At 49.6% G+C, this 24,476-nt stretch overlaps 2 protein-coding genes across 12 annotated transcripts; one reads left to right on the forward strand and one right to left on the reverse strand.

The window, feature by feature from the left end:
• Positions 1 to 630: 630 nt before the first annotated feature.
• On the forward strand, positions 631 to 18,134 carry SIRT3 (sirtuin 3). Of its 9 annotated transcripts, none has more exons than XM_081241541.1 (7): positions 631 to 760; positions 5,963 to 6,140; positions 6,241 to 6,473; positions 8,181 to 8,281; positions 14,503 to 14,664; positions 15,847 to 16,056; positions 17,620 to 18,127. In XM_081241541.1, exons 2-7 carry the CDS (start codon positions 6,094 to 6,096, stop codon positions 17,638 to 17,640), a joined length of 774 nt encoding a protein of 257 aa, XP_081097667.1. In that variant the 5' UTR covers positions 631 to 760; positions 5,963 to 6,093; the 3' UTR covers positions 17,641 to 18,127. The 9 variants fall into 9 exon arrangements, 8 of the variants coding, with proteins under 8 accessions (XP_081097667.1, XP_081097662.1, XP_081097663.1 ...); XR_014016433.1 differs by lacking the exon at positions 17,620 to 18,127 and adding an exon at positions 15,403 to 15,534 and having other exon boundaries at positions 651 to 760; positions 5,955 to 6,140; positions 15,847 to 15,925; XM_081241536.1 differs by having other exon boundaries at positions 651 to 760; positions 5,955 to 6,140.
• A 715-nt stretch (positions 18,135 to 18,849) lies between these two features.
• On the reverse strand, positions 18,850 to 24,456 carry RIC8A (RIC8 guanine nucleotide exchange factor A). Of its 3 annotated transcripts, none has more exons than XM_081241533.1 (10): positions 24,237 to 24,454; positions 23,897 to 23,944; positions 23,220 to 23,810; positions 22,629 to 22,720; positions 22,009 to 22,159; positions 21,044 to 21,139; positions 20,812 to 20,956; positions 20,581 to 20,725; positions 20,042 to 20,161; positions 18,852 to 19,638 (listed from the first exon to the last, which is right to left on the reverse strand). In XM_081241533.1, the coding sequence occupies exons 1-10, from the start codon at positions 24,318 to 24,320 to the stop codon at positions 19,518 to 19,520; spliced, it is 1,593 nt and encodes a 530-aa protein (XP_081097659.1). In that variant the 5' UTR covers positions 24,321 to 24,454; the 3' UTR covers positions 18,852 to 19,517. The 3 variants fall into 3 exon arrangements, with proteins under 3 accessions (XP_081097660.1, XP_081097659.1, XP_081097661.1); XM_081241535.1 differs by having other exon boundaries at positions 18,853 to 19,638; positions 23,220 to 23,399; positions 24,237 to 24,452; XM_081241534.1 differs by lacking the exon at positions 21,044 to 21,139 and having other exon boundaries at positions 18,850 to 19,638; positions 24,237 to 24,456.
• Between the last annotated feature and the right edge of the window lie 20 nt (positions 24,457 to 24,476).

Below are 24,476 nucleotides of genomic sequence, written 5' to 3' on the forward strand. Positions count from 1 at the left end.
GAGTTCTCCTCAGGGTTTGTACCGCAATCCCCTGGCAGTTCGCCGTTCTACTCTGGCGTTGAAGAGTACGGGCGCCTGGGTCGAACCAGCCGTCGACTGGCTGTGTGGCCTCGGCCTTTGTGACCCAATGTTCCCGATTCAAGTGGGATGATAACAATACTACCTTCCTAGTAGTGGCTTGCGAGGACTAAGTATAAATATGATGCCTGTCCATAGAAAGCACTCCCAAAGTGTTAGTTATCATCGCCATCTCAATTGAAAAAAGGTGGGAGCGAGGGTAGAGAAATGCAGGTTCCTGGTTTGGTCTCGGGTACCAGAGGAGGGAGATCATCAGACTAGGAAACGGCCCCACCTTGCGTCCACCTCCACCTGGGCTGCCGGGGCCGGGAAAGAGCGCGAGGCTGTGGTAAGGGCTTGCGGGGGCGGGGCGAGGGTGCACCGAGAGGGGCGGGGCGCGCTGGAGGGCGGGGAAAGAGAGCGCGAGGGTGTGGTAAGGACGCGCTGGGGCGGGGCGAGGGTGCACCGAGAGGGGCGGGGCGCGCTGGAGGTGGGGAAAGAGAGCGCGAGGGTGTGATAAGAAGGGCTTGCAGGGGAGGGACTTTCGGGGGTGGCGCGCGCTCGGGGGCGGGGCGCGCACGTGACCCCTGGACACCTGACGCTGCGGGCTGCGGAGGAACATGGCGCTGTGGGCTTGTTCAGTTGTTCCAGCCCTCAGGCTTTGGGGCCTGGAAGGTGCGCGGCCCTGGACCCGCCGGCCTCGGTTTGTTCCGGGTGACGGCGGCGGCGGCGGCGGGGGTGGCGGGCGGGGCCCAGGGCGGAGACTGACCCCCTCAAGCGAGCGGGGGAGTCAGGCTTCCCCCTGCGTGGTCGGCGGGACGATTGGAGGACCCGAAAATGGCAAGTCCCTGCTCACGCGGCCCTTAAGGGTGTTCCGGAGACACCCATGGCATTGGTTTCTCGTTTCTTCCCGGGGTATTTTGGGCGTGTATAAGCAACATTACTTGTTCATTCTTGACATCCCGCCCCCTTTTTAGTTAGATTCTTTTCTGTACCTGTCCTTTTTTACTTAACATGTCTTGGAGTTACTTCCATTCTAAACAAATGTTTTCTGAGCCTTTTATACTAATCTGTAGAATTCCATTATATGGATGTTTCATACTTTAACGAGTCTCTTGTTGAAGTGGGTTCTAACCTTTAGTTATTACAGATAATGCTGTGTTGAATAACCTTGTTTGTACCTCATTTTTTGGATAAATTTCTAGTAGTGGAACTCCTGCGTCTACATTTTACTGCCCCACATAAAGGTCGTGCAGTTAATACTCCCACCAGCGTATGTTCATACCCCTACACAGGTTCATACACAATAATTGCACATTTTGAGTCCTTGTCTAGGAACTGAACCTACAAGTGGAAAAATCTTAAGGCCCATAGTTGCTAATCAGGGTAGTTAGGAAACTAACTTAAATGCCCACTAATGGCCAAGTGTTTACGTAAATAATAGTACGTTCATTTAATGCCTTCTTACACAACTACCAAAAATATCGAAGAGTTTCATAAAAAATACCAAGGAGGAGTCTTTCTTTCATCCAAGAAACTTTTAATTGGACTCATTATCTACCAGACCGTTCTAGATGCGAGGATGGAGCAGGGGTCAGACAAACTTGCCTCCGTGGAGCTTATTCCAGTTTCAGAATCTGCAGGCAGTTGTGTGGGTGGGGCATGGCTAAATAGTGACCTGGGCTACCAGGTGCTGATCAGGAGACCGCCATCATTCAGTAAACCCTGCTCCCACTCCCCCCACCCCGCTGCCCCCGCCATCAAGCAGAAGTCTGGAGGGTGCCCTCGAGGAGCAGTCCGTTTGCACAGGCTGTCTGCAAGTTGGAATTTGTGCCTTTCGAGTTTGTGTTTTAGGGCTCGTATAAGAAATTGCCCTTTGTTGCCCTTTCCCAGGCACCACCCATGCTTGCCCCTCAGAGCACCCCTACTCCCAGTAACTCTCATTCCATGTAGCATATACTTTAAGTCATTCAGTATATTCTAGACATTCGGTAAAATTCTGCCAGGTGTTTTTCAGCGACAGACGTTTTACTTATGTAGGTGAGAAATACACATCAAGTACCCTGAGTAATACCTTGCACGCAAGTAGGCACTCAACAATGGTAATGACTTCTACAACATGGGTATTTTTTCAACACCAGCAAGCAACTCTCCACTTTTCCACAGACACCGACCGGGTGTCAAATTTAACTGAATTCTGACTCTGTCAGCCTGGAGATAGCACCAGCTTCCAGAGGTTGAGGGCTCAGTCCCACAAGACTGACACCACTTCAGCTGCCAATCCAGGTTCACCTGTGCTTCTGACGAACTGACTGCAAATCGGAGGTTCCCACGACCCCCTCCTCTTCTTGGATTCACTTGCTGGAGCGGCTCACAGAATTCAGGAAACCAGTTTACTTACTAGATCGCGGGTTTATTATAAGGGATATTAAAGGATATGAATGAACAGCCAGATGAGGAGATATGTATATAGGGCGAGGTTTGGAAGGGTTCTCAATACAGGAGCTTCTGTCCCTGTGGAGGTTTTTTTTTTTTTTTTTTTGCGGTACGCGGGCCTCTCACTGTTGTGGCCTCTCCCGTTGCGGAGCACAGGCTCCTGATGCACAGGCTCAGCGGCCATGGCTCACGGGCCCAGCCGCTCCGCGGCATGTGGGATCTTCCCGGACCGGGGCACGAACCCGTGTCCCCTGCATCGGCAGGCGGACTGTCAACCACTGTGCCACCAGGGAAGCCCCCCTGTGGAGTTTAGGGCCTGGCACGTGGAAGTTTTCTGGTTCACCAACCTGGCAGCTCTCTGCCCTCCTTTTGGGTTTTCATGGAGGCTCCAACCCTCTAATTGTGGTCGGTTCCCCTGGCAACAATATCCTCATCCTTAGGGGATTTCCAACAGTCACCTCATTAACATAAACTCAGTGTAGTTGTAAGAGGCTTGTTATGAATAACAACACACCCATTTCACCTTCACGGCTCTGAAGTGAATTTAGGAACTGAGGCCAAAAGACCGAATATTGTAATGAAAGATGCGCCCGTTGCTCTTAGGAAATTCAGAGGGTTCTGGGAGAGAGACCAAAATATATATTTATTATAAATCACAGTATCACAACTTCCATCTCATTCCTTTTGTATTTCTCATAATAATTTGCATTTAGGAGGAGCTCAGTAGATGTTTGGGTGAGGACCTTAGGTGAATAGACGTTGTTGATGCTGTGTGCAGGGGGGCATTTAATAGCTGTAGTTGGAACCAGAACCTTCTCTTTCCTTCCTAACCATCTGACTGGTTTTTATTGGAAAACCCCCTTTGGTGATTTCATTGACTTGCACTCAGAAGAGCTGCCTTGACAGGTGCTTTTATTCAAGTCTTTGATGCAGCAGAACTTGCTTCAGAATCTAGGGGCATCTCTGCAAGAGCCTGGGGAGGAGTGGGGAAGCATTGTTTTCCCTGCTGCATGTATTTCCTGCACTTTCTGCTGGGAGGTTTACAGCGATGGATTTTTTTCAAAAGACTGTAGGAATCGTCTCTGGCTCCCTTTTAGCTTTGGCAGCTGAGGCTCACGGTGCTTGAGTGACTTGGTGAGACAGGCAGTGAGCTAGGGCTCTGCCTCTCCTTTTGGTGCCCTCGGCCCTGCCTTCCCTTGCCACATTCCTCTTTCTCATTACACACCTTTCTGAGGTCTGTTCTTTGGAAAACCAAGATGATGCTTTGTGTGTCAGGAGAGGCATCACAAGTGGACTGAGTGGCCAGCAAGCCCCTGAGTTGCACTGTCATTTACCCCAGAGTGGAGTGTGAGAGTGCAGGAGGGGAAGGGGTGACAGGCACCCTAAAGGAGGAGGGGGAGCCAGTACTGTCATCTTTCAGAGGAGGGCGAAGTGACTTCTCACTGGGTTCAGCAGTGGCTTCATGAAGGAGGTGGCCTTGACTCTGGGAGACTTTGGACGTACTGAGGTGGAAAAAGGTCTTTTTGGGCAAAGGAGCTGGGTTTAGGGTGTATACAAGAACCAGGAAAGGAGGGGTCTTTGAGAGGGAGTAGCGGGGTTGAAGCTGTCCGTGGGTCGGGGTGTGTTGTGCTAAGATGTTAGGGTGCTCTGGGGGGCAGAGGGCGTCTAGGAAGACCTCACCAGCAGTGTGTAAGCAGGTGGGTCTGTGCAGGTTTTGCAGGAACAAGAGAAAAACCAAAGACAGAGCAAACAAGGGAGTGAGTTAGGGTCACACTCCTGGAAGATAAGCTCTGGATTGTCCTGACCTGTATCTAAAGATGTGCTTTTAGGGTGCGTATTTCTTGCTTGTATCACAAATGAGTAAAAGAAATACTCTGTTTCCTGTTTTTATGTCTGTATTCACTTTATTTTTTTATTTTTAAAATTTTTTTTTAGTTTCTGCTTTATAACAAATTTAATCAGTTATACATATACATATGTTCCCATATCCCCTCCCATTTGCGTCTCCCTCCCACCCTCCCTATCCCACCCCTCCAGGCGGTCACAAAGCACCGAGCTGATCTCCCTGTGTTATGCGGCTGCTTCCCACTAGCTATCTACCTTACGTTTGGTAGTGTATATATGTCCATGCCGCTCTTTCGCTTTGTCACAGCTTACCCTTCCCCTTCCCCATATCCTCAAGTCCATTCTCTAGTAGGTCTGTGTCTTTATTCCTGTCTTACCCCTATGTTCTTCATGTATGTCTGTATTCACTTTAGATTTATCAATCATTTGGGGAGGGTTGTCATTTCAGTTTGTTTAATCTCTTTTCCTGTCAGGGTGGAGGGGACTACACCAAGGGCGCTGTCCTGGAGGCGGGTCATCAGGCCCTTCTCCTGGAGGATTGGTGTGGTAGCTGCCAGCCCTTGGGGTGTGAGGAAGGTGCCCTGTGTGGTGGGGCTGGCCGTCTTGAACTCTGGGCGAGCTGCCAGAGTGATACCAGGAGGTGATGAAGTTGTACAGCTCAGGCAGCTGCCAGATGAGGGCTCCGAGAGCAGATCAGTAAACCCAGAAGGCCTTCAGGCCCACACTCGGCTCTAGCCTGCATGCCCCCAGTGGCTGCAGACTTGCTTCAGTGGGACGTTTTTCAGGTTCCGCTCCAGGCTCTATGCTGTCTGTGTTGCTCTTGTCTTCTTCCTGGTGCTTTCCTGGGTTTGGAGTCACTTACCGAGTCCTGATGCCTCTCCGAAGCCTGTGACTTGTTTATTGTGTGTCTTGCTCTTTTTTCTTGTGGAAGACCATCTCATACCCCTAACATTTAAACTTGTTGGGAGTGTCTCAGCTCCTGGTTTCTGGAGATGACCTGAAAAGCCTTCTAGAGTTTTGCGGGGAGACCCCCGAGGTCCAGTCCACCCACTGCCTTGCCTGGGTTATGTGGTTTGTTTGGCTGCTGTGTAATACGAGCAGCCTCCTGAGCAGCTGCGAACGTCGAAGTCTCTGCAGCGGTTTGAGCCCCTCACTGTTAGGATTTGAATGTTTGTTTTTGGAATGGTCTCTTCAACCCACTTATCATCCTGGTAGTATTTGATGTAAAGTCTGAGATGTTTAACTTTCTTTAAATGTCACTGAGTATTTGTCACATCCCAGGTATGTTAGGTGTATGGCTCTGCAGAGAGTATCCCCAGAGACCCCGCAAAGGGGTGCTCCGTGGCTCTAGCTTGAGCCTTCAGCACTAGCCTTTGATAACAGGAATTGTGAAATGATACTTTCCTTATTTGCACAGTTGCCATTAACCTGAAATACGTCTTGATTTCTGAGTTTGTATTTAATCCATGGTAAGAAAGGTGGTCGTTTGGGGGGGGCAGGAGGGCAGTGTGTGGTCATTCTCAGCGGTGGGGTTGGGGGAGGGGAGACATTGCTCATTCTTTCTAGCATGAACTGGATTATCATCGGTTACCTGGCTGCTCTCCTTTTCCTGTCAGTATTGCAGGTGGAGGAAGGCCCATATGGTTTTCTGCCAGTGCCTCGAGTGTCTCTGGAAGTGGAGGCCACAGTCAGAAGTTTCTCCTGCAGGACATTGCTGAGCTGATTAAAACCAGAGCCTGCCAGAGGGTGGTGGTCATGGTGGGGGCCGGCATCAGCACACCCAGCGGCGTCCCAGACTTCAGGTGCCCGTGCAGTCCCCGTGCTCCTCCCTGGCTGCCTGGGGCTCACTCCACTTCCCGGCTCTCTCCTGAAGGGCTCAGAGCCTCTTGCTTCTCTCTGCAGATCTCCAGGGACCGGCTACTACAGCAACCTCCAGCAGTACAAGATCCCCTACCCCGAGGCCATTTTTGAACTCTCATTTTTCTTTCACGATCCCAAGCCGTTTTTCACTTTTGCCAAGGAGCTGTACCCTGGGAACTATAGGCCTAATGCCACTCACTACTTCCTGCGACTGCTCCATGACAAGGGGCTGCTTCTGAGGCTCTACACACAGAACATCGACGGGCTTGAGAGAGGTGAGACCTCCGTCCTGTCTCACATCTTCTCACTCCTGCAGGGAAGGCTCAGGTGCCTGTTTTTAGGTAGGGCTGAGGCCTAGTGCTTATTCCCCATCCTTGTGACTGATTTTGAGCCAAAAAGTTTTGCCTTTGTCCCCCCCCAAAAAATGTCCTCTCTGTGTTTAAGTATCACTGTTCGGACCTCATTGGTGGACCCATTTTCCGGGCTGTGAGTTTGGAATAGAACTAAAGTTGACATTGGGGGCTTCTGATCCGATGATTTCTTTTCTTTTCTTTTTATATGTATATATTTTAAACTATTTGTTTATTTATTTATTTGGCTGCATGAGGTCTTAGTTGCGGCATGCAGGATCTTTGTTGCGGTGCGTGGGCTTCTCTCTAGTTGTGGCGCATGGGCTCCAGAGCACGTGGCCTCAGTAGTTGCGGTACACAGGCTCTCTAGTCGTGGCACGTGGGCTTAGTTGCCCCGCGGCATGTGGGATATTCGGTCCCCAACCAGGGATCAAACCCATGTCCTCTGCATTAGAAGGCGGATTCTTAACCACTGGACCACAAGTGAAGTCCCCTGATGATTTCTTTTTTAAAGTTTTCATTATGGGATTTTCCGAGCACACAAAAATGAAGAGAAGAATGTAATGAATCCTCATGTCCTCATCACCTCATCATGGCTAGTCCTGTTTAATCTGTATCCTACCCCCACCTCTCTCTCACCCCCAACTATTTTGAAGCAGATGCCTCTTGTCATAAATTTAATACATAAATCCAGCAATGGATATCTTTAGAAGATAAAGACTTTTAAAACACGACCATGATATCATTATCGCACAAAGAAATCACTAATAATTCCTTAAGATCATCAAACTTAGTGTGTGGTGATTTCTTGACTGTCTAGGTGGTGGCCACAACCAGTGATTCTTGGGTCATACTGTCATACTGACCTCTGGCCGTGCACCCTAGAGAAGCAGTTGCCGGGGCCTCTTCCTCCGTGCAGTGATGCTGACAGGTGCTGACAGGCAACTCTCAGCAAGTCAGCAGCAGCTCAGCCAGGCTGTGGATGTGTTGTGATTTGAGAAATGGAGTTATCTCAACTCCAGGAAAATGTTTCTTTGCTAGAAGGACTCTATAGCTTGGAACCACATAGGCAGCAGTGAATACTCCATGGGCACAATCTCTCTCCTGGAGTTGCAGCAGGACAGGCCTTGTGGGAAGGCGGGAGTGTGTGGCTGTGAGCTTCAGCATATGTACAGTGAGGACAGTGGGAAACCACTGCAGCTAGGACCAGGTCTGTGTACCTACAGCCTTCCAAAGCTGATGGTGATAACAAAAACTTCATGATAAGTTACCTTTTGTCTGTTTTTCTACAGGTTTTTGGAAATGTATTTATAATATTTTCTCACTTTTCCTTGGTGTCTGTAGCATAGAAAATGTTTTTCTTAGTATTGGGTGTAATTTTATCTGGACTTAAATGTTTTTTCTACTGTGTTTTCACAGGCTTTGTTTTAACTGTGATTCGGCTCCATGTTGGAGCCTCACCCCTGAGCTTATTCTGATCAGGGGGGTGTCGTTTGTAGGTGACAGAGGCGGGGCCGTCGGGCTTCCACCAAGGGCTGTGACTCCTGGAGGGCCTGGTGAGCCCAGAGGTTACACTAAGGGGCTTCTGCCCAAGCTGGGGGCAGCAACACTTAGCTTTGGTTTGAATTTCAGCATCTGGCATCCCTGCCTCAAAGCTCGTTGAAGCTCATGGATCCTTTGCCTCTGCCACCTGCACCGTCTGCCGAAGAACCTTCCCAGGGGAGGACTTTTGGGTGAGTTGTCACACGGACAGTTCTCTCCCTTCTGCCTTTCTCACTGGGAGTAAGCTGGAGAAGTGGTGTTTCATAAGCATCATATCAGAAGGACAACAGAACAGTAATACTATGAAAATGTTTTTATTTTTAAATTAGAAAAGTAATATGTACTTGTAAAAAATTAAGGTAATACAAACAACAAGAATTTACTGTATAGCAGAGGGAACTATACATTCAATAGCTTTAATAACCTATAAGGGAAAAGCATAAAAAAAGAATATGTATACATACATACATATATATATATATATATATATATACACACACACATATAACCGAATCACTTTGCTGTACACCTGAAACTAACACAATATTGTAAACCAACTGTACTTCAATTTTTTTAAAATGTGCAAGTTCTAACTCCCAGTACCTGTAAATATAAACTTATTGGGCCATAGGATCTTTTCAGATTAAAAAAAATAATAAGGCAATAGAGAAATATATAGGGGATAATGAATCTGCCTTCATCCAGTTCCTGTAGCCCACTTTTAACAGTTTGGTGTATAATGTTCCAGGCCTTAAAAAAAGAAAGATACAAACATACATGCACATTTCTGGGTACTTACATCCACACACAGTAATAATTTTTTTCATTAATGGGATCATTAAGATTAATATTGTACAACATGCTTTGTCACTGAACAAAATTTCATGGATATTTTCTGTCAATAACTACAGCTCTACTTACTGTTTTTAGTAACTATAGAGCATTCCATTTAGCAATTCACCTGTTGTGGGATATTTTATGATGTTTGTGATTTTTACTATTAAAAATAATACAGTAATGATACCCATGTTTACACCTCTGTGTACTTCTGGGAATATTTGGGAATAGAATGGTTTTTTAAAAAAATTTTATTGAAGTATAGTTGATTTACAATGTTGCATTTAATTTCTGCTGTACAGCAGAGTGACCAGTTATACATATATATTCTTTTTCATATTCTTTTCCATTATGGTTTATATGGTTTATCACAGGATACTGAATATAGTTCCCTGTGCTATACTGTAGGCCCTTATAGTTTATCCATCCTATATATATAATAGTTTGCATTTGCTAATCCCACACTCCCAATCCATCCCTCCCACACCTCCCTACCCCTTGGCAACCACAAGTCTGTTCTCTATGTCTGTGAGTCTGTTTCTGTTTCGTAGATATGTTCATTTGTGTGGTATTTTAGATTCCACGTATAAGTGATATCCTATGATATTTGTCTTTCTCTTTCTGACTTACTTTGCTTAGTATGATAATCTCTAGGTCCATCCATGTGGCTGCAAATGGCATTATTTCAGTCTTTTAAATGGCTGAGTAATATTCCATTGTATATATCTATATACACCACATCTTCTTTATCCTAGAATGTTTTTTTTAACATTTTTATTTTATTTTTAAAATTTATTTTAAAAATTATTTATTTATCTATTTATTTATTTGGCTGCATCGGGTCTTAGCTGTGGAATGCGGGATCTTTCGTTGTGGTATGTGGGTTCTTTATTGTGGCATGCGGGCTTCTCTCTAGTTGTGGTGCGTGGCCTCTAGAGTGCGTGGCCTCAGTAATTGTGGCACACAGGCATGTGGGATCTTAGTTCCCCAACCAGGGATCAAACCCGCATCCCCTGCATTGGAAGGCGGATTTTTTTTGTTGGGGGCATATAGTTGTTTTACAATGTTGTGTTAGTTTCTACTGTACAGCAAAGTGGAGTCCCCAGTGCTATACAGCAGGTTCTCGTTAGTTATCTATTTTATCCACATCAGTGTATACATGTCAATCACAGTCTCCCAATTCATCCCACCACCACCCCCACACCCGCCTTGGTGTCCATACGTTTGTTCTCTACATCTGTGTCTCTATTTTTGCCTTGCAAACTGGTTCATCTGTACCACATATATGCATTAACATACAATATTTGTTTTTCTCTTTCTGACTTACTTCACTCTGTATGACAGTCTCTAGGTCCATCCACATCTCTACAAATGACCCAATTTCGTTCCTTTTTACAGTTGAGTAATATTTCATTGTATATATGTATCACATCTTCTTTATCCATTCATCTGTTGATGGACATTTAGGTTGCTTCCATGTCCTGGCTATTGTAAATAGTGCTGCAGTGAACACTGGGGTCCATGTGTCTTTTTGAATTACGGTTTTCTCTGGGTATATGCCCAGTAGTGGGATTGCTGGGTCATGGTAGTTCTATTTTTAGTTTTTTAAGGAACCTCCATACTGTTCTCCATAGTGGCTGTATCAATTTACATCCCTACCAACAGTGCAAGAGGGTTCCCTTTTCTCCACACCTTCTCCACCATTTACTGTTTGTAGATTTTTTGATGATGGCTATTCTGACTAGTGTGAGGTGATACCTCCTTGTAGTTTTGATTTGCATTTCTCTCATAATTAGTGATGTTGAGCATCTTTTCATGTGCCTCTTGGCCATCTGTATGTCTTCTTTGGAGAAATGTATATTTAGGTCAGGTCTTCCGCCCATTTTTGGATTGGGTTGTTTGTTTTTTTGATATTGAGTTGCATGAGCTCTTTGTATATTTTGGAGATTAATCCTTTATCCGTTGATTCGTTTGCAAATATTCTCTTCAGTTCTGAGGGTTGTCTTTTCGTCTTGTTTATGGTTTCCTTTGCTGTGCAAAAGCTTTTAAGTTTCATTAGGTCCCATTTGTTTATTTTTGTTTTTGTTTCCATTACTTTAGGAGGTGGGTCAAAAAAGATCTTGCTGTGATTTATGTCAAAGAGTGTTCTTCCTATGTTTTCCTCTAAGAGTATTATAGTGTCCGGTCTTACATTTAGGTCTTTAATCCATTTTGAGTTTATTTTTGTGTAGGGTGTTAGGGAGTGTTCTAATTTCATTCTTTTACATGTAGCTGTCCAGTTTTCCCAGCACCACTTATTGAAGAGACTGTCTTTTCTCCATTGTATATCCTTGCGGAAGGTGGATTCTTAACCACTGGACCACTGAGGAAGTCCCTAGAATGGGTTTTTTAAAGTAGAGTAAGATAGAGTGGAAAATCTTAAATAAAGATGAAATTCTGAAATATCGACGTGGCACAGGATCCTGTCTTTTATCTTTTATTGAGGTGAAATTCACATAACATAAAATTAACCATTTTAAAGTGTACAGTTTATTGGTATTTGGTACATTCACTGTGTTGTGCAACCCACCTCTATCTAATTCCAAAATATTTTCATCACCCCAAAGGAAAACCCTGTATCCACTAATCAGTCAAGCCTATTCCCTTCCTGCCTCCAACCCCTAGCAACCACTGGTTTTAAAAAAAATTCTATTGGAGTGTAGTTGATTTACAGTGTTGTGTTAGTTTCAGGTGTACAGCAAAGTGATTCAGTTATACATATACATATATTCATTCTTCTTCAGATTGTTTTCCCATATAGGTTATTACAGAATATTGAGTAGAGTTCCCTGTGCTATACAGTAGGTCCTTGTTGGTATATAATAGTGTGTATATGTTAATCCCAGGCTCCTAATTTATCCCTCCCTACCACGTTTACCCTTTGGTAACCATAAGTTTGTTTTTGAAATCTGTGAGTCTGTTTCTGTTTTGTAAATAAGTTCGTTTGTATCATTAAAAAAAATAGATTCCACATATGAGTGATATCATATATATGTCTTTCTCTGTCTGACTTCCTTCACTTAGTATGGTAATCTCTAGGTCCATCCATGTTGCTGCAAATGGCATTATTTTGTTATTTTTTATGGCTGAGTAATATTTCATTGTGTATATGTACCACATCTTCTTTATCCATTCTTCTGTTGATGGACATTTAGGTTGGCAATCACAGATCTTTTTGTTGTCTCCATAGTTTTGCCCTTTCCAGAATGTCATAGAGTTGGAATCATACAATATGCAGCCTTTTCTCACTGGCTTCTTTCACTTAGCATTATGTATTTAAGGTTCCTCCATGTCTTTTCATGGCCTGATAAGCACTTTTTTTTTTTTTAGGCTAATATTCCATTTGCTGGATGTAACACAGTTTGTTTATCCATTCACCTACTAAAGGACATCTTGATTGCTTTGGCATTTATGAATAAAGTTGCTATAAACATCCATGTGCAGGTTTTTATGTGGACATAAGTTCTCAGTTCCTCTGGGTAAAGACCAAGGAGCGTGACTGCTGAATCCTATGGTAGGACTACGTTTAGTTTGTGTCTCTTCCAAAGTGGCTGCCCCATTTTGCATTCCCAGCAACAGTGAATGTGAGTTCCTGTTGCTCCACATCCTTATAAGCACTTGGTGTTGTCAGTGTTCTGATTTTGGCCATTCTTAATAGGTGTGTAGTGGAATATCATTGTTTAATTTGCAATTTCCTAGTGACATATGATGTTGAACTTGTTTCATATGCTCATTTACCATCTGTATATCTTCTTTGGTGAGGTCTTGGGCTCATTTTTTAACTGGGTTGCCCATTTTCTTATTGTTCTTTATCAGATGTGTCTTTTGCATATTTTCTCCCAGTCTGTGACTTGTCATCTCATCCTCTTGACATTGTCTTTCACAGAGGAGAAGTTTTTAATTTTAATGAAGCCTGACTTACCATATTTTTCTTTCATCGATCATCTCCTTCCAGATTGTGTTGGCTATTCTGAGTCTTTTGCTTTCCCTATCAACTTTAGAATCAGTCTGTTGCTATCTATTCTCTGCATATTTTAAAAAACTTTTCTCTTTGGAGTTTTGCACTTTACTATGGTATGTCTCCATATGGATTTCCTTTTGTTTATTCTGCTTAAAAATTGTAGAGCTTTCTGAATCTGAGGTTTGATATCTTTCATTTTCGCTGAAAAATCTTCAGTCATGATCCCTTCGGACAGTGACTGCCCCACCATGTCCTGTCCTCTCTCTGGACCTTGGGTTAAACACCTCTGAGACTGGTTCACACTGTCCGCAGCCCTTGGAGGCTCTTTTCTACACCCATCCTGCTCCTCTTTGGGCTGCATTCTGAGTTATTCTCCTGATCTACTTTCCAGTTTATCGATATTCTATTCTGTCATAGAGGATAAAACCCTTCCACTGAGCTTTAATTTTCGATACTCTACTTTTTATTACTGGAAGTTCTATCTGGTTCTTTTTTAAACCCATGACATTATTTTGTATAGCTTTCTATCTCCAACAGATATTTCAAGCCTGTCTTTTTAAAAATTTACACATAATGTAGTTTTTAATCTGTATCTTCTAATATCTGAAGTCTTTGACTCATAGTCCATCTCTTTTGTCTGTTGTTTCTGCTGTTCCTTACTGGGTTCAGCCTGCAAAAACAAATCCCATTAGCTGTAAAGGTTTATCTTAGAAGCCAGGTGTCTTTTTCCTTAGTTTCCTCCTCTAATGTCTAGCCCAAGCATGAATCCAAGTGTAGCAGGATATAATAATAGCTTACATCTGCTTCACCTTGGCCTGCAAGGAGGAGGTCTGTGGAAAATGTTGTGACTCATAACTCCAGCCAGTGAGTTGAAGGCGACCTGAATGTCTTCAGGGCTGAGATGATGATGTCAGGATCACTTCAGCTAAAATCAGGGACAAATTTATACCGTCATTTTCATGGAATAATGCCTGTCGTAGGCCAAATGCCTACAGAGTACTTCTGAGGACTAGATAATCAATACAGTTGACCTTTGAACACAGGTTTGAACTGTGTGGGTCCACTCATATGTGGATTTTTTTCAATAAATGTGTACTCCAGGACTACTTGATCCATGGTTGGTTGAATCACAGATGCGGAACCACAGGTACAGAGGAACCATCTGTACAGAGGGTTAACTAACTCTAAGTTCTGTATAGATTTTCAGTTGTGCGGAGGGTTGGTGCCCCTGACCCCTGTGTTGTTCCAAGGTCAGCTGTGTTTCCTCAGCACCTGCATGTCTCTGATGAGCACCCCAGGTGCAGAGCGTAGTGTTCAATGTGTTGTATAGCGTATGGTGTCCAGGATCTGCTTTCAAATACTGCAACCTCCCCAAATTCTGGGGTGCTGTATGAAACTGGCAGAGTGTCAGTAATTGCTGAAGCTGGGTCCATTGTATACAGGGGGCTTCACTGTAGTACTGTCTCAGCTGTGGAATGTTGGACAGTTGCTCAATAAGAAGCTGTTTTTGCCTTTTCCGTTTAAAGTGTGTTGTGACAGCTTCCTTGGGCCCACTTTCTCTCTGTGTCACCCCAGGCCGACGTGAGGGTGGACAGGGTCCCACGCTGCCCGGTCTGCACTGGCGTTGTGAAGCCCGACATCGTGTTCTTTGGGGAGATGCTGCCCCACAGGTTCCTGCTGCATCTGGCTGACTTCCCCATGGCGGACCTGCTGCTTATCCTTGGGACCTCTCTGGAGGTTTGTCAGCAGGCCTTGTGGCGCACAGACATGTGGGGAGGAGGCTGGCGGGACGAGGCAGAGGAGGTGGGGCTGGTGGGACAGATGCTCTGGGGCCACACCTTTGGGAGATGAGTGGATTGAACATGCGAGGAGGCAGAGGTGTTCCCGGCCTCGAATGGGGAGCAGGGAGGACGCTCAGCGTTGGACGTATCCAGGGTGCAGGTGGGCACAGTGTGCAAGGGGAAGGGGTGTGGGAGACGTGAGGCAGGAGCAGGCCTCCCAGGTCGTATCCCAGAGACCGACCTTGTGTAGAAGCAGTGAAACCAGGGATGCAGCTGGTCATCCACGGGATCAGAGAGACCTGGGGACAGGGACTGAAGTGAGCAGATGTCCAGGAGGCTGAGCACAGTCAGACTGCGGGGCTACGAGAGACGGCAGAGCGGGAACGGCTGAACTCGGAGCCTGGCGTCACTTTGAGGACCGAAGAGAGAGGCGTCTGTCCGTTCCTGGGGGTTGGGGCCTTTGCTGGGGGGTGGAGTCTGGGTCAGGGATGCTGAGTTCAGTCCTGCACACGTGTGTTTGTGGTGCCTGGGAGATGCCTCCGGATTTGAAGCCCAGGAGGCTTCTAAAGGATGTGATGAGACCCTGGAATGGGCTGTGCCTGATTGGATGCAGGCACCAAGGGGCAGAGGGGCCAGAAAGACCTGTGCCCGGGGCCCCAGCCAGTCAGAGGCCCAGAGCTGTGTGCTTTTTCAGTGAATCTGCCTGCTGTGTGCCAGGCCCTGTTGCAGTGTGTGTGTCAGGAACCCCTCAGCGTGGCCCCTCTGTGAGGCACCGGGCCCTTGCTCTCAGGGAGCGAGACCAGATAGACGAGCTGTTGTGTCACTGGTGAGTGTGGCTGAGGAGGGCAGGTAAGATGGTGTGCATGAGCTTTAGCAGGGAGACCCACAGGATCCAGGAGATGTCGGAAGAGAAAGGGGGAGTGGACGAGAGGGAGGCTGCGGTGGGGGGAACAAGGGCATCAGGACCCGGCGGTGGGAGTGCTACTGAAGAAATGAAACGGGTGCTGGGTTTTCTCCATATCCAAGGTCTCGCTGTCAGTCTGTGCTGTCCCTCCAAGGCTGCAGGGGCTGTGGCAGAAAGGTCCTGAGGGCTTGGGAGGGCGGGCACTGTGCTCCTCACGTTTGGGCAATTTTTCAGGTGGAACCTTTCGCCAGCTTGTCTGAGGCCGTGCGGAGCTCGGTGCCCCGACTGCTCATCAACCGGGACTTGGTGGGGTCCTTGGCTAGGCATCCTCGGGGCAGGGATGTGGTCCAGCTGGGGGACGTGGTTCACGGTGTGAAAAGGCTGGTGGAGCTTCTGGGCTGGACGGAGGAGATGCGGGACCTCATCCAGCGGGAAACTGGAAAGGTAGGGGCTGCTGAGAGTCATGGGAGGGGCCATCTCTTCTACTCTGGGGTCTGGTCAACCTGGAGTGGCGCCCTCTTTGGCCAAAACAGTAACAGTAATAGGTAATATTGCTGTTAACCCTGTACCAGACACTGTTTGGCGCCATCTGTGTGCTTATGAATTGGGTGCTGTGCTTCTTAATACCTCTGTTTAGAGATGAAGAAACTGATGCTTCGTGCCTGCCGAGTGGCAGAGTGGAGACGAGGGTCCAGGCAGACAGGCCTGTCGTTCTGCAGTCGTCACACTTCAGCTGTCTTTGTGCCCTAAACTGAAGGAGCACTCCAGGATAAGATGTGGTTCTGAAGTTCTCTGAACCTGTGTGGGATGATGCTTTTAGGAGATAATCAGAGTGAGAGGAGTTGACGTATCATCTGAGCGTAGAAAGTCAGAGAGCCTTGATCTCTCTAGATGTCAAACCTCCTATAAACAAGCGAAGTTACAGAAAATGCGGTTTCCCATGAGAATCAGCTAGCATGTGTAGCCTTGATGTGAGGGGTTATTTTCTACAGGGGGCAGCATTAAGCATTTGAAGTCCAGTTGTCTCAAAGAGGATTATTTATGACTACAGCCAGGTATAACACTGCTGAAGGTGGACTTCACCAGAATGCTGTAATTTATGTTCTTGCTGGCTTGGGAAACCTCTCACCCTTTGGCCGTGACTGCTTCAGGACTCAGGGCCATGAGTCAGCCCTTTCCTCTCACCTCCACTGGCAAAAGCCCCCAGCCTCTGGCTACAGCCTGATTTCTTACCAATTTGAACCAAAGCAAGAAGAATATGAGGCTTTTTAAAGATATGACTTTGCAGTTATATTGTTTTCATGATATTAGACATCATTGCCTTTCAATCCAGAGTTTGGCTGTTAGGGGTAAGATGTAGGACGGTGCCATTTCTCATCTCATCATATGGGGGAAATAAAGACCATCAAATGTTAAAGTCACATTGCTGGGTCACTTAATGGAAGCAGAGTCTGGCTAACACGGATGCTTACACTTTACACCTCGAGAGGAACCGTAGCAGATGCCTCGCTCACAGGGGAGTAGAGATCTTGGTCAGATCCGCCTGGCAGCTTACATAGGAGCCTTGGGTGGCTGACTTCCTACTTCCATATAACAGCAAGACAAAGTCAAGCATCCTCTATAGACTTGTGGAATTATAGTCCTATAGGATTTGACCTGTGCTATTTTCTAGTTCCACAGAAATTTGTATAAAGTTAACGATTTTAGGGGTTGACTTATTTTAAAAGAGTTGCTGTCCAAGAATAAACACGAAGGGATGAGCTGAAGTCTAAGTTGGATTACTTTTCCAAACAGTGAATGCACTTGGGTGCATCTCGACTGGTTACTTAAGCGAAGCCCTCCATTTACCCACCCAGTTTTGCCCAGCCCTGCTGGCATCGTCTTAACTTGGTTGAACAGCAGCATTTGCAGACAGAAAAGCTTCCGTTTTAGGAAATAATTCCAGACCCTGAGATGTGCCCAGGTATGTTTTCAGATAATCAGTTTCCTCTCTCCTTTGTGCTCCAGCTTGATGGTTGGACAAATTAGGAGAGTGAGGGCTGCTTCTCACGCCAGAAATGGCTACACGGGAGCCACTGCCCACTTCTGATGAGCCCTCTGCCTGAAGAACAGCTCGGGCACGCTTACAAATTTTGGCTGAACCAGAACATGCGACCTGAGGCTGCCCCTGGAGTGTCTTCCCAGCTCGTAAGAGTCTGTGCACTCAGGGCCACGCAGCCACAGATGTGCAGGAGCTGCCTGGCCTGACTTTTGCTGAAGCTCTTGATGCCACAGCGTTCTTCTGAACCTCTTGGACTCAACCTCTTGGACTCAGACAACCTGGAACCCCAGACTGGACTCCATCTGAAGGGCAGGTTCAGCATCTGTCCACTTGGGTTGAGCAGCCCCAGTCACACCCCAGGTGTGGGCCTGGGTCCCAGGTAATGCACTAGGGTTTTCTAGCGCGTTGGCCTCTTTAGGTTTATTTTTGGAGACTGTCCTTCATTTCTGGCATGAAGTAAACTGTAATAGAGAAACTGGGCATCCCTTCATTTTTGTCTCCTGAAAGGGAAGATGAACGTGGAAAGGGGAGCTTGCGGGTGTGTGGGTGTCTCTCCTCTACTGAAACAACCCGAGGACTGAGAACATTTGTCCCTGATTCATCTCGGAGATGGGCATAGTGCCCTCTTCCAGCTCAAGTCCACGGCATCTTCAGAGCACCCAGCACCCCTCATGAAGGTCATCCCATCCTGTTCACGCAACCCCAATGCCTTTCATATCAACCCCCAGAAACCCATCTGTTCCAGACCATTCCAGCAGCTTCCTGTCTCCCTGTCTCTACTCTCCCCCACCAGGCCTTCTTCCAGTAATGCTGCTAGAATTAACCTCTAAGACAGAAGGCAGTACTTATTTGGAAACCTTGCCTGGCTCCCTAACCTGTGCTCAGGCCACACTGCTGTTTGGGCAGAACATACTGTGGTCTCCCTGCCTCTGTACAGGCCTCTTCTGTGGTTGCCCCAACCCTGCCCCCAGTGCTCCCTCCTTCCTGGCATCTTGTCTTCCCCACGGGGCCCCTGGGCTGGAGCAGATCTGACACACTCCTCAGGAGACCTGGTGGCCTCACTCCTCAAGAACAAGACACGCGTGCTCATCCGGGAAAAGTGCTCAACTGTAAGAAAAACGTAACTCTGTTTCTACTCAACGTGCCTGTACTTGCTATCTTGCACATATATTCACACACACACATTCTTGCCTGGAACTCTGTATTCCAGAATAATGTTTCCGTGAAGCTCTGTGGTGCATGACACAAATCTAGACTTATGGTTTCAGGAGAGACGTTTTCCTTCATATATTTACGGTTGAAACCAGTGGGAAGGATCGAGACTCAGCTGTCACAACCAGAGAACTGGGGCACTGAGCCAGGACCGAGAATGCAAGAGGCTACCAGCCCTGCACTCAGTGGGGACAAAAACAGCAGATCATACCTTGGAAGTGTGTTTCCGGCATTAGCATATAACGTTCCAGCAGGTTCTTTCCCCTGTGAAATGTGGTGCTTGCCCAACGCCAGCTCTGGGCCTGCATGCCAGCTGTGGAGGTGCTGTGTCGGCCTGCACCCACACTCAGCCCCTGCCCTCCCAAACCCATGTACATTTTTGCCTTCAGTTAAGCCCTGCCCTCGGGCACACATAAAAGAAACCACTTCATTTGCGGAAAGCAAGGCTGAGTTCCCAGAGTTCGTAGGACAAGACCCTCGCAGCCCTAAAGAGAAGAAAATGGACCAAAGGCAAATCACGAATAGAACTCTGGGAGTAAAGAGAAAAGGGTCTCCAAGTTGGAGGGAGGGATGTGGCTTCTCCAGGTCCTGGCCTCAAGGACTTCTCTGGAAGCAGCACCAGTTCTGAAGGGCGGCAGAAGAGCAGCCGTTCTCAGTCAGGGTCCGAGTCAGCGTCCGAGGAGAGCTGTCCCTCCATGGTCTCGCACATGGCATCCTGCAGGGATGTGAGCTGACCCCGGGGACTCATCCCCATGGGCTGGATGACTCTGTGCCTGCGGGGAAAAGGCGTGGTAGGGATGGGCAGGGGTCCTGCTCACCCCTGGCTGCGACCTTCTGTTCCACCAAGCTGCTCCTGTTTACTGGGGAAGCCTGGGTGGGAACTGTTTCAGTCAGGCCTAAATCCTAACTGCTACCTAAGCTCTGAGACCTTAGGCAGTGTCTTAATTTCTCTGGGCCTCAGTTTTCATCAACTGTAAAAAATGGACCTAATACTGATCTCAGCCCTAACCCTTGGCTAGAGAATTTCCTCCAAGACAGGTGATTTCAAACATTAGTAATGCAGCCCTGCCAGAACCTAAACCCCACTCTGATCCCACTTCCTGCGGCTCGCAAGACAGGACGTGGGTCCTCCTCCTCCTGTCCCAGCCCTGGGCCCCTCCTTGCCAGGCCACGTACCTAGAGAGCCTGTCAAACATGTTCACCAGCTTCATGGCCTCGTGCTCTTTCTGCTCCTCTGTCATGCCCTCCATGGGGTTGGGTGGCTTTTCCTCTACCCTTCCAGTCACTGGGTTTATGCTGTTTCACAAGAGAGGGAGCATGGGGAACGCATTAGTGACTTTCTAGGACAAAAGAGGGCTGTGTGGGGTGGGTGGAGTTCCTTATCTTCCTGCCTGGGCTTGTAATGGCAAGAAACCCATTTTCCTGGGTGCGGGGAAGGCAAGGCAACTGCAGAAGAGCCCTTCCTCCTGGAGCAGCAGGTAACCAGCTCCTGCCATCTGGACCACCTGGTCCCCCGCACTGCTCGGCCCCCTTCAGCCTGTGTTCTCAACAAAACACCCCGATGTCAGAATACATGTCACTTGGGAACAGCAGCCTGCTTCTGTAAGGTCTTACCTGCTGGTCACCCTGTCCTGCCCACCCTACGGGCCCAAATGGGTGTGGGAAGAGGAATGGGGGCCGAGTGAGGGCAGCCCGAGGATGTGGGGGGCACACACCTGGCCTTGGCTTCCTTGTACTCGTCTGTGTCCGTGTCCTCGTCCTCCGAGTACTGGCCCTCAGGCCGGCCCCCTGCCATGAGGCCCCTAGCAGCCAGGAGGCCGGCAGCATTCCCGTAGCCTGTGTACTTGATGAATCGGGGCACTGAAGGGTAGGGCAGAGGTCAGTGTGCAAACGTGGCTGGGGAGGGGCTGGAGAGGGGCAGGCAAGGGGCCGGCCCCCCGACTCACCGCTCTCAGAGCACAGGACAAACAGGAACTCGGCTGCCACCCTCTTCACGTCGGTGTCCAGGTGCGTCATGAGGCGAACCAGCTTGTTCCGCAACAGCTCCCCCACCTCGGGCCGGGTCCTCACATCCCGCAGCGGGGGCAGCACCTGGGGATGTAGTTGTCCCTGAGTCCGGGCCTGGCTAACGACCAGGGTCTCTGACCAGGGCCTGACCGCGGCCCCTCTGCCCCGTACCTGGGCCTTCAGGAACTTCCTGGCGGGGCGGTGCATGCGGGCACACTCCGTCAGCACGCTCAGCACGGGGGCCACACTCTCCTTCAGCCTGTGCGTCTGCAGAGGAGCCTCTGTCACTGGACTGCGCCCATCTGACTCGAGGCCAGGGGAGCTAGGCACATGCACCAGATGGTCCTGGCAGGAGGCGTTCGGGACGAGGCCCTGCCACAGGGGCCCCAGCTGAGGGGCTAAGAGAGGGCAGTGGGTGTGTGTGAGCTTCGAAAAGGACAGGCGTGGACCCTAACTCGGGGCCATTCACATGCCCTGCAACTTGAGGCAAATCACTCAACTGCTGTGAGTCTCACTTTCCTCCCTTTACACCAGAGTGGTAGGGAAAACAGAGTGTTCCAAGCTGTTAGCGTACCGCCAGCACACAAAGCACCTCCCAGGGCACGCAGGCAATGTGGATTCCCTGGGGCCCTACTGAATCTTAGTCTGTCACACTCTGTAGCTTGCATGATATGTCTGCAAACGCCAGAGGGGCTGGTTAGAGCACTGGCTGGTCAATGCCCTGTGGTGCAGCCGCAGGAATCAGGGAGCCTCTGGCTTGAATGTCCTGTGGGTCCCCTTAGGGCTGCCAGGGCACAGCTGATGCTCATCACCAAGGGCTGCTTGCGCTCAGTGACATTTTGAGTTTAGGATCACAAGCAGGGACTATGGATGGGCGGGCTTCTCAGGACCACTCGAAGACCCACAAAGAGATCTAAAAAAATGAGTACTTTGCTAGACTCTGAACACTTGTTTCCGTATACTTCTCAGGGAGGAGGGTCCGGGCTCCTGTGTGGCCGGACCGTGGAGGAGCTGGAGCGTCACCTGAATCACACTGGGGAGCTGGTCTCCACCTCCCAGCGTGCACTACAAAAAAGCAGCGACCACAGCTGCTCGGGAAAGCCTGGACCAGAGCCACAGCAGCTCCCCCTGCCCACCTGGTGCAGACGCTTCTCCAGGAAGCTGAGGAGAACACGAATCACATCCATGTTCACTCCCAGGAACTCCAAAGAGCCTTCGTGGGGTTCCAGGGTGAGAAGAACGTCCAGACATTTGAGGGGCAAGTTCCCCAGGAGGTTCACTGTGTGGCTGGGGACAGGTGAAAGGGGCACTTGGTAAATCCAACCCCCTAACACAGGTACGACCCTTGCCACCACCTGCTGGGGCCATGATATGAACCAGCATCAGGGGCCTGAGCAACAGCACCAGGTACCAGAGCTGAGGGGAGCACTCCCTGCAAACGCCCAACCTACCACACCTCTGGGTCGAAGCAACGCAGTGAAAAATCAGAACCTGCCTACGCGTAGGTCAGCAACGATGGAAGTGAATAGCGTGCTGCATTATAGATACTGTACTGTCCGTGACACTACCCAAAGTCCACCGGCACGTTCCTATCCCCGGACTCACGGCTCGTCCTAGCCGTGTACCGTAAGTGCTGGAGCTCCCCGGAAACACTGACATCCGTCTCACCCAGATGAAAGAAGGCTCTCTAGAGCTAGGAACCACCAGGGGGACCTGTGAGCAGAACGCCCCCCCGCACGACAGGCACCACCCTCACCCGTGGAACTCCTCTGTGCGGTCTCCAGCAGCAGCAGCCATCACACAGCGCCGCAGCAGGATCCCCAGGTGCCGGTAAAGGGCAGTGTCTTCCTGACCAAAGAGAAAGGGATTCCTGTGAGAGAGAGAGCCCCACTCGCCCCCACTGCTGCCAGCTGAGATTCTACCGTCTGGCCCACTGCAAGACCACGTGCGCTAATTACACACCTCCTCTACTGTACACCTGGGTGCTTGTCCTCTCCCACGCGACCTTAAGAGGACTCTCCTGACTAAGAACGTTGACGGATCCCCTTGGAGCTGCTCTGCGCTTTAGGCCCACGCTCACAGAGGCATGGTGATGAATCTCTCACAGCCTCCCCCCCACCCCAATCAGCCCTCCTGCCAAGCTGCAAGAGCCAGTTATGCTCTCCAACTGCCCGAGAAAACTTCCTTGAGGGCCCTGTCCCGGATGGCCATCTCCCTGCCTTCTCTTGACAGGCTAAGAGTTCCTCCAGGTCTGACGTGGAGAAATTTGAAGGTACCTGGCAAAGCAGCACGTCCAAGAAACGTCCAAGTTGTTATACCCCACCCTCAGGCTCAGATCAGCTCTCACCTCATCCGCTTCCCTCCTGATGGAGTCGAAGGTGATGTTGAAGAGCACTTTGAGGATCTCCATGGCTCGCTCAGTCTCCTGGGGAGGCAGGAGCTCGGGGGGCCGCTCTCCAGGGGTCATTCCCAGCGTCAGCTCCAGCGCTTCGGTCAGCAGGTGTACTCCCTGCAGCTCCTGAAACAGCTGCTGGCGCACATCGGCGCGAAGTGCCGTTAGCAAGAAGAGGAGGCGCAGGTCAAAGAACTGGACGTCGTGCGGGAAGCTGCTCTGGCGGTACAGCCCCACTCGCTCTGCGAGCCTCACCACGAGCCCCGCCTCTGCTGCCAGCACCTGTGCCACGGGGCTGCTTAACACAAGGTTGCACAGGCACTTAAGGGACTCAAGCACAACATCCATGTCCAGGGGTTCGGGGACCGAGCCCTGGGAGGCGGAGATGCCAGCATAGCAGGCAAGTGCCTGCAGGCTCCGGCGGCTGGCGAATGAATCCAGGCAGCTGCGGTCCCTAGACAAGATGCGGATGCTCTGCAGCCAGATGATGCGGCGGGAAGGTGGCAGGCCCTGCTCCAGGACCGAGACCAGCAGCTCCGCCAGTCTCTGTGGGCAGGGAGAAGAGCGGTTCCACCAGGCTCCTCTACCTGGGCCACCCGTCCCTGCCCCTCTACCCTTCGCTGAGCACTCACCTTCCTGTCCTCCTGTTGGGTATCATCAAACGTGAAGCTCTGACAGTTCTGCGAAGAGACCCAGAGGCTCAGAAGGCGCAGGCGCACCGAGGCAGAACCCGGGCTCCGTGGATAGGGAGCTGAGGCCGCAGGCACCGCTCGGAACAGATGGCGCCCCAGCCCCACACACCAGCCCCCACAGCAACTCCTCAGAGACTCGGCGCTCCTCCCCGTCGCGCTCCCTTCCACCCTCAGCCCCTCGCCACGCTCACCACTCACGCCCCCGCCGCCGGCCACGCGTGCGGACCCCACCCGGCCCCACCTCCTCCCTGCACGTCCCGCGTCCACAACTCCCGCTCACCTCCCGGTTGTATGCGCGCAGAGCCTCCATAACTACGTCCTCCTCCCCCGTCTCCACGGCATCCGCAACCGCCCGGGGCTCCATGGCGGCCCCGGGACCCGGCGCCGGGAAAGCGGCAGGCACCTCGCTTCACGGTTCCCGGCCCGCGTCTGCCCGCCCCGCCCAGGGTCGGCGCACGGTGGTGGCCGCGACCGGGCTTGCGCGGCACCGCGGGGCGGGGCCTGGGAGGCGCGCGGGGAA

The sequence above is a fragment of the Mesoplodon bidens genome, assembly GCF_964165515.1.
Source record: "Mesoplodon bidens genome assembly, chromosome: 7".
Taxonomy (NCBI): domain Eukaryota; kingdom Metazoa; phylum Chordata; class Mammalia; order Artiodactyla; family Ziphiidae; genus Mesoplodon; species Mesoplodon bidens.